Source organism: Oryza sativa, chromosome 3 (assembly GCF_034140825.1).
Source record: "Oryza sativa Japonica Group chromosome 3, ASM3414082v1".
Classification (NCBI taxonomy): Eukaryota; Viridiplantae; Streptophyta; class Magnoliopsida; order Poales; family Poaceae; genus Oryza; species Oryza sativa.
The window spans coordinates 6,619,019-6,629,018 of record NC_089037.1 but is presented as its reverse complement, the minus strand read 5'-3'; the positions used below and the strand labels follow the sequence as shown (position 1 = coordinate 6,629,018).

General features: G+C 40.2%; 1 protein-coding gene across 1 annotated transcript; it reads right to left on the bottom strand.

The window, feature by feature from the left end:
* Nucleotides 1–259: 259 nt before the first annotated feature.
* On the bottom strand, nt 260–7,762 carry LOC4332118 (nuclear pore complex protein NUP133). Its single transcript, XM_015776570.3, has 8 exons — nt 7,437–7,762; nt 7,108–7,232; nt 5,232–7,007; nt 3,932–4,647; nt 2,740–2,898; nt 2,261–2,570; nt 1,586–1,653; nt 260–1,093 (listed from the first exon to the last, which is right to left on the bottom strand). The coding sequence occupies exons 1-8, from the start codon at nt 7,610–7,612 to the stop codon at nt 551–553; spliced, it is 3,873 nt and encodes a 1,290-aa protein (XP_015632056.1). The 5' UTR covers nt 7,613–7,762; the 3' UTR covers nt 260–550.
* Nucleotides 7,763–10,000: the final 2,238 nt, after the last annotated feature.

Below are 10,000 nucleotides of genomic sequence, written 5' to 3'. Positions count from 1 at the left end.
GCCGTACAATGTATTAAAAAAGTAATAATTTATAAATAAAACTTTTATATGTGTGCTCTTAGGATTTAAATGCCAATTCTGAGTAAACTTTGATTAAAAAAACTTCAAAATCAAGTTTAAAGTTTCAAATAATCAAATTTAAAAATTTAAATTTTGGTAACGGCTGATTCTATATGGAGCAGACGATGGGGGCCTCTCGTCCCCTAAACTCTTCACTATCAAAAGTTTGATTTCCTCCACCAAAAACGAAAAACCTTGATTACTAAGAAAAGAATGCATTTTGCATTTCCTACTAATAAGAAAATTTTAAGATACAGCATCAGCTTGCTTTGTTCCATCGGGGGAGAAAAACTCGTTTCAAGCCACAGCTCATGCTAAAAAAGGGCACGAACTGACAAAATCTTGCAGTCTCTACAAATAGTTTCGCCCGCAATATGAATACATCTGGAACTGCACACATTCCGTGCTGCAAAGAAAAGAAAATTGACTCTGATTTCAGATTTGGAGGTCCCAACCTGCAGGTCTTTCTCCCTGACAGAATGTGACAGTATCAAGAGTCCATGTCAACAGGTTCAGCTGTGGAAACAGTATAAGGTAGCTCCTTGCCCATTATCACCGCGGTCATCATCAATTTACCCGCATCAGGGAAATCCTTGTGCTGCATCAGCACTTCCTCCACTGAGAGACATCTGCCCTCCAAGCCTCTCAGATGCACGTCTTCTTTCTTCACAGGCAGCACGTCCTCAAACGAACCGTCATACACCACGGCGTCTGGGCTATAACACAGCCTGGAGGCATTGAACAGGACAGTGCCCTGAAGAGATTCTTGGATGACTTCATCGCTCCAACCTCCTGAAGATTCCTCTTGAAGGCTAACCCAGTCGTCCTGGTCGGCTGCATTCATCCAGCAAGCCTCTAGAAGGCCTTTGTTGGAGCTCCGGAACGAGGCCCTCGTCCAAGCAAATACTTCAAAAGCTTTAAGAGAGAGCTCTCGATCTCCCTTCAGGCACATCTCGATCAGTTCCAATGGACGAAATGGCTTGGTAGTATATTTATCTGGTGCATACTCTGGGTCATGCTGAACAATCTCTTCCTGTAAAGAGAAGAAAGAGAAAAAGGTAGAACTTAGTTTATTTAGCTGTTCATTCCTACTTATTTGATACTAAAAGACAATGCATCTTTAAATGCAAATCTTGCATGGGTTATTTTCCTTCTTTTTACTGCTTGAACACTTTCGTAAAGCTAAATAAGACAGAATTATACAATTATGTAAAAGTTGTAAATATGGTCAGGCTGTTACATTGGACAGTTAAACACCTATCTAGTGTGCTGGTTTTGATAATGTCTTTTTCAAGGAATGGAATGATGGATGAATGTACAAAAGAACAGGGTCTTATGGAACATATGAAGTCATGAGAGAACACAAATGTAGATTTCATCATCGATACGTAGATTTGGGTTCACTTGCCCTACCAAAGTGATGCACATGTGAAGGCAAATATGAAAGAACATAACATCACACTAAAAGTTTGAAAGCAAATATCATGACTAGAAAAATAAATGTACAACATGAAATATGACAAACCTGCAGATTTAGAATTCGGATATCTGCATCTATATGGGCAACCTTCACTTCATAATCAACATCCTTACCTGCTTGTTAAAATTGCAATATATCAGGAATGCATTTATCCAAGGGAAGAAATAAGAAAAAAACAATAACTATGTTAAAGTAAACAAGAATTAGTGCAAAAGAATGGTGCAGGAACTATGTTCCGGAATTCGGGATTTCAGGACCTAGGTGTAGGTGCCCCCATCAAATTGAATGTTCATGACTTTGAGACATATGCACTGCCAACAGCAATTCAAAGGATAATTAATTCTTTGAACCATGAAAAAGACTGAGCCTCTTGGCGAGAAGCATGGCAAGTAGCATTGTTTGCCTGTCCTTTTGCACAGAAAAAGAACTGCAAAGTGAACTATAGCTTATGTTCACAGCTCATATGAACTGATTTAAAATCAAGCTACGCAGCATTCGATACAAGTTATCCATCATCAAATAGTCAGAATTTTCTTTCAAAAAATTGTTTGGAGCCAATTTTGCACAGAGCCAGCATGATATATGGAGAATGACAACTTCCTTATCAACCACAACAGTTAACACAGTGCAACCTCAACAAATTGTTGTTTCAGGGCAGTGCACAGCGTAAGGTAATCAGGTTCAGGTATACCATGAAGTAAAAGAGAAGAAACAGCTAACCTGCTGCTGCTGCAATTTTGGAGAGATAGAGAAAGCGTCTTCTTTCAACAAAGGACAGTGATTTCCTGTTGCTTGTAAGGTTAGCATCTTCCTCAGGACTCACGAGAGTATGAAGAGTCTTCGAAGCAGAAGAGAACCGATTTAAGCATATCTCATGAAGCCACAGAAGATCATCCCGCTCTTTCAGAAAATTGGCTAGCTCTTCCGGGAATTCTTCACCTAATCTTAATAGCTTAGCATGTTGACGCCTGTTGACTAGTTGTTTGAAAACAAAGAAACTGAATCCCCCGTGAGGTCCTACACTATCATGCTGCAACACAAGTTCAACATTAGAACCATGTCCCTTAATAAAACTTGGTAGAAAGAACAATTTGATTGCAATAACACATGGCATGTTATCGCCTGCAGAACATAGTCAACACTGTACCCCCTAGAAAGATTAAATGGGATAAATTGCGGATATGGTATTGTGATTATACCATAAGACTGCGAAGAAGGCCTGTATCACTGAGATCATAGCAAATCTGCCACAATGTTTGGTACCCTTCATGCCGTTTAGCTGTTGCCAAAATTGGAGAAGTGACTTCTCTGAATATAGATTCTTTCAGTTCCAGATTGTCAGTGACTTCTGTCGTCTCCTAAAATATATGCATAATACAAATATTAGTTGTTCCACATTAAGATAAAGAGTACAAAAAATAACAGTATCAAATTCAACAGCAGTGCTACACAGCTACATGCCTTCATGTAAATATGATGTCAAGAACTGAAAACAGTAGAATACTTGACCAGTGGACAATCCAGAAAATATGCCTCCTTAATTAAAAAATTGCCAGTCATCCAAAAATAACTTTTTAATGTTACCTTATAATTTGAATTTTGAGATCACCCTTACAGAAACTTTTCGCCGGGCCAGCGTAAGATACGCGGCCGAAGTTTATTAAGATTGAGAAGAGGTTCAAACTAGAACAACAAATACAGCTACCATGGAGGCTAAGAGCTGTACAACCGCTATTGTTACAACGATGAACATTACTTTACAGCATAAAACAGGCACTCTAAGCCACAACTCCGGCTAAACACCATCCAACCAAAGCTAGAACATCAGTATTGTTTCAAGTATGTAAATGCTAAAATGCCACGAACATACATTTATGGCAGCTGCCCAATAATATTTGTGCTAAGATCGGAGAATAACTAAAGTCAATAACCATATAGACTGTAGTAAATACCCCATACAGTGAACTAAGTCACTATAAGGAAGCAACCAAAGAGAACCAACCAAGCAACAAATGAAAAAAAAAAGAAAGAAAAAGAGAGAGAGAGAGAGAGAGGATGGAATTGGAGAACACAGATTCGGTACTGAATGGGTGACTACCAAAATAATGACAAAAAAGGGTTCCTTGGTTACTGTTGCATACATAATTGCATATGTGTCTGACATAAAGCAATCCACTAATTTGGGTAGAACAGCACATGATTGCTGAAATAAACTATGCCTTACTATGTAACCACAAAATCTCAAGGAATGATGGGCAATATAATGAATGATACTACATTGATATGACAGAACGGGTAAAAAGCTGGACAATGTGAAATTGCAAAAGGTAAAGCGCCTTACTGTAGTAAGGAAAAGTATTGAGCAAACAATGATTTTAATTTAAACCAAACCTGATATTTTGCATCTACAATTTGTTTTGCGAGGTCATAGAGGGACCCAAGAAGTTCATCTCTTCTGTCACAGTATTCTTGGATTAGCACACCATGCTCATCCCCACGCTCGAATTTAGCAGTTAACAACCCAATATATGCATCCAGTAGGATATCTGTGAGTCGTTCCAACTGAGACCATAGGTTTGACTTCATTGACATGTCCGCAGCCCCTGGTTCTCTCAAAAGCTCCATGGCAAAGGATGCTACTCGCCAGATTCCAGATCGTACAACAGGCTGGCTGTTCCATGTTATCAGTCCTTCAGGAGAAGGATACCAGTCCTTGTGCTCCTCTCTGTAGCGCAATGCTGCCTGAACTAGGGTCATGCAAGCATTTGATAACTCAAGTGCACGTTGCATCTGAACAGAAGGGTTTTCTTCTCCGGTTATAATGTATTGAAGCTGATGAGATATGCAATTAAATAGATCTTCTATATCTGAAACTCTGCTGTAGAACACTTCAGCATTATCACGGTCCATTAAGAGAACAGTGTTTCTTCGAGATTGCTCACCAACCAATTGAATAAGGTTCCACAATGCACCAGTTGTTTGGTTTTTTGACTGAGGTGATAAATGTATGCTTGAGCGTTGATGGCTAAGAGCATTTTGTAATTCTCTGAGCTGGATCATTCCAGAGAGCTTTTCTCCATGCTCCATGACAGTTAGCATCGCAGTTCCTACAAGACAATCAAATTACTTCTTTTCCAACAGAAGTTGTCACGCAAAATGATGCACTGGCAGTTATTTTTTGAAAAAAATTGTGGCTAACCTGTATGGTTATTTGTCAATATTACAGCTCATACTGTACTGTTAGTAACAGTACCATCTTTTAGCAGAAATAAAGGTGCAAGCTGTTCTAAGAGTGCATAATATATGTCCGTGTCCCATCAGGCATGCCAAAATTAGCATCCCTATATAACGCTAGGTAAAGATTCCAATAGAGTTACATGCTCAGTCACCAGTTTCAACAATCATGTATACAGAAATGAAGGTAAGAAGAGTTCTACAACTGTATACGGCTTTAAAATCAGCTAAGAAGTTTGTATTTTTCATGATTTACAGCAGCATATCTAGATTTTCTTCTTCTTTTTTACCAGACAGCTCCTATAGTTTTAATACCATCAAAATTGTCATCAGCATTCATTATGCTATTTTGAATAACAAAGAACCAATGTGTTCGATTAATATCATAGCTAGGATGATATATGCCTAAAATAATAAATCAATGAATATAAATAATGACACAAAAGAAAATCCATACTTTGCTTTGAAGAGAGTTCCTCATGGCACTTAGACAAGACAAGAAACTGAAGGAATTTCTTGTGTTTTTGCTGCTTCTCAGTTAGGGATGAAACAATTGTTGAAGCAAGAAATTCAGCTTCTCTAGTTGTTGTCCAATGCTTAGATAGAGTGTTTACGATGGATTTGCTTATTCGAACAAATATGTTCATCTCACCCTCTTTGTCAAATGCGCCTGCTGCTCTAAGCTTTTGAAGTGCTTCATGAACTGTACCGGACAAAACAAAATCATGAAATAACCGGTTTAATAACATTTCAGACTCCTCATCAACCACAGCCTGCTGAGCTATACCAGTTAATGCTGGTCTTTGCCTCTCTCCAGCACTCCAAGCCTCAGAACTAGCTCTTCTGGGTACAACACTAGCATTGAATGCCTGATTTCTTCTTTTCTCTTCAGCAACTGCTTCATTGCAACTTCCTTTTCTTGACAAGCTCCGCTCTGGTGGCTCAACCCCACCAACTAACACAGCTTTCTCAGGAATTGCCCACACTCCTGCCTTTTCTGTAAGAACAACCCAAGCTCCTTCATCTCTGTCCTCGGAAGATGGGATAACTGAAGCATCGAGAACCTTTCCAGCATCCCAAGGCAGATCAAATTGATAGAGACGGGTTGAACCTCTCCAGTATATGGCTATTGTTGCTGTTCCATCACCTGACAGTATGATTACAGAACCAGAAGGCTTACCACCAGTTTTTAGCCTCATAGAAAACAAGAACTCTTCATCCTCTACTCTAGCCTTAGGGATTATCACCTGAGAAGGAGCTTTTTTCTCCAAAAACCTTTCAGTTTTAATCACATTATCTTCAGATGAAAACTTTTGGTTAGGTCTGTACAGCATCGTCAGAAGAGAATACTGAGTGTAGTTCGACCCACTCACCCGATCTTTGCAGAAGGTAGCAACAAGAATGATAATTTCTTTCCCATGATCATCTATCTGCATGTCCAAAAGCCATATGTTTTTCTGTCCAGCTATGTCTTTCTTTATTCCCATATCACCATCACTACCAACAATTTCCTGAGACCCTATTTTTTTGCAGTTGATATCATGCCCGAATGAGATGCTCCAGCATTGCAGCTCATGACTAGTCAATAAAAAGAACGTCCGTTCAGCAGCCTTAGATGATGCTTTACTTGGTAGCCAAGCCAAGGACCTTCCACCACTATTTTTCTGAGAATGATCAGCATTATAAACTCCTAATGTACCCTTATGAATTTCTCTTCGACGAACTGCAGCTGGTGAACACCAGAACATCCATAATGTGCCTGTTGGCTGAGAAGCAATCACAATGCATTCATTAATACCTCCTGGAACTGCCACTGCAATAAGAGAATTAATCCTGCAGTTTCCAGATGTGCCATCACCTGAAGATGTATCACCATATCCAATTAAATCAAGAACTGAACTCTTACTGCTTTCAGCATAGATATCAGACCAATAAGCTATAGCTTGTGTTCTTTTGTTGCACAGGATAAAACCAGTCGAACTTCTTCGATGCAATATATCTCCACTGCTCCGTGTTGATGCACCACTACTACCCCATCTCACTATGCAAACTGCCCACTGATTACCACATAGAGATTTTTCTTCTTTGTTCCCCATAAGAGAAGAAGGGACCTCAAGTACAAGACAGTCTTTTGCAACAGAAGCCAGGTAACTCCAGATAAAAAGCTCATTTCCACATAACATCCATGCAAGGGATGTTTCTTTATCAATGCCACCAGCAAGCATGTTCTTGCCTACAAGGATGTATTTAACAAGCATCTACTGTTCAGTATGGTACAAGCAAACTAATAACCAGGAAAAACTAGCACAGGACCATCAAACAGGAATAGTTACCGGAAAAACTCTTTTGCAGAAGGTTGGCTTGAGCATTTCGAACTATTTGGGGAAATTCGGATACATGCACCGGTTGGATCTGGCCAGAATCCCCTGTCCTGTCTGTTCGTGTTGATGTTGAAATCCTGCTAGTTTGCAAAAAGTTTCAAAATAAAAAGTTTATAAAACTATCGCAGCACAATGACCTGTAGTTAACGCACTAGACTACTGCAAAAAGGGCAAACGAGCTCATTTGAATCGCTCGCTTCCGGCGCCTCAACTGGGGACGAAAATACGATGAAATGCGGTGATTCTGATAAAATCAAAGAAAAATGGGGAATAAACGGAACCTGGCGAGCAGGGAGGAGGAGGTCCACGGCGCCGGGGTGCCGGTGGCGGGGCGGTCGTGGACGGCAAATCCACGAGGCGCGGGCGTGTGCGCGGGAGCGGGAGGGGGTGAGGGGGACGCCTCCTCCTTGTCCCTGCGGTGGAGCAGGTGGGGCTTCTTGATCGCCGGGGAGAACATCTTTGGCGGCGGGGGAGTTCGCGCAGCGCAGCAGCCACCCGCACGCGGCCGCACTCTCCGACTAGCCGGCCTTGGGCTCTCGGCGTCTCGGCGTCGGCGCTCGCTCCGGTAGGCTAGGGTTTTAGGAGTGTTTTGAGCTCCCCAGTTCTCAGTTTTTGCGCTTTGGCCCCTCCTGGCGGTTAATATTACGGGAATATCATTTGGAGCGACTTCCCGTTTTGAAATGTTCATTTCCAAGTACTAGGCCATGTTTAGATCCCACGTAAAAACTTTTGGCTCTGTAATATCGAATGTTTGGACACATGTATGGAGTACTAATTACACATATTGCGAGACGAATCTTTTAAGCCTAATTGCTCTATGATTTGATAATGTGCTACAATAAACATTTGCTAATGACGGAATAATTAGGCTTAATAAGTTCGTCTCGCAGTTACAGGCGCAATCTATAATTTGTTTTGTTATTAGTCTATATTTAATACTTTAAATGTGTGTCCTTATATCCGATGTGACACGTCAAAACTTTTTACCTCTGGAACTAAATAGGGCCTTAGTACTTAGTTCGAAGGTGTTGTATTCCGGCGCAGAAAACGCAACGAATTGTATGATTAATCAAAGAGTAATGTATACTTTGGGCTAAGCTTTTTTTTCAAAGTTTTACTTTGAACTAACTCAGGCGAAAGTTTTCATATAAAACTAATATGAAAATATTAAATTTTCCAGCTTCTAACTTACTTCATTTTTCGATGCTACAACTACATATTGTCATAATCTAAATCAAAATAGAGTAAAGTGCATTGGCGGTCCTTAAACTTATAGAATTGTGTCATATAAGCCCCTAAACTCTCAAAATACATATTCAGGTCCCAGAACTTGTCAAAGTGTATCATTTAGGTCCCAAATTGACACATCCCCTCTGCGATCCTATGTGGCGCTGATGTGGCAATGCCATATGGACGTGACATGTCATTTTCTTTTTTTTTCTTCTTTTCTTTTTCTTTTTCGTTTTCTTCTCATTCTTCTTTTGTTTCCTTTCTTCTGCACGGGTGAGAGAAAGGAGAAGAAAGGGGAAAAAAGAGAAGAAAAAAAGGAAAAAAATTTAAATGTGTCCTATTTGTCAGTTAAAATAATGCCACGTCATGTATGTATGGCATATTACATCAACGCCACGTAGGATCCTGAAGGGGTTGTGGCGATTTGAGACCTAGATAACACACTATGATGAGTTCTTAGACTTGAATATGCATTTTGAGAGTTTATGGACCTAAATGACACACCTGTACAAGTTTAAGAACCGCCAGTACATTCTACCCATGAAAGAGTAAATATATATTGTTTGAGAGTTTCTAACAGCTGTAACTAAAATAATTTTTTTATAAGCTGTAGCAGTTAGTAGCTCCAAAAATGACTCCTAACCTCTCGCTTAGCAAAAGCAAAACACATCTCACTCTAGCAATAGCATTTCCTTGTTCGGCACTGTAAAAGTTTCCAGTTCCTGGTTTATGCTCATTGCCTCATTGACACGTGGTATTGAGACCCACATCCCAGTGGCACGAGGAGTGATAAACAAAGAAGAATTTTCATATTTTAGTGAAATGGAAGAATGATAAATAGGAAACTTTTAGAAAATACCGAGAAATAAGAAACGTCTACAGCAGAGTGCAAATTAAAGCAGTCCCAGGTATCGCTGAGATGCTAGTATTTGTAAAATCAAAAGTGTTTTTATTATTATTCTGTGATGAACAATTATGCATCGGAGATGATTGGTTTTGTTATTTGGAATTTATTCATGAAGTGGTTTTGGAGATGATTGGATTTCACAGGTGAATCTACAGGTTATCATTTTATGTGGACCGGTCAGACTGGGCAGGTGTTGCCGGTCAGACCGGCGGTGATCGAGCGGTCGGACCGGCCAGCCCGCGGTCTGACCGGCCGACACTGTGTCGGTTTCGGTTTCGGGTTGTTTATTTGGATATCCGAGTTTATTTCATGATTATAACTTCCAGATGGATACTATATACGTATGTAATACTATTGTTTGCTGCTAATGAGTCAAGTTGGAGATAGCTTGGTCTCGGAATATGGTTTCTTTGTTTGTTCCATGTGTAGGTGACTCGATGTTTCGGGAGAGTATTTGCGGTGATGGACCGGGAGTCGACTTGGGGATAAGACGACGTCCGTGGTGGTCAGAGATCATGCGGGATACTTAGGCTAGAATTGATGCACGTGGTTGATGGAGATTCCATATGGCATACGATGGAGGTATTGTGTGCGTATGGGATGTGGAGTCAAATTTGGAAGGAGTCCAAATTTGGTACGATTGGTTATGTAAAGTTTCTTTCTTGTACTAGAGGGTTTCCTAAGGTGTTTAGGACTCCTCGTATGAGT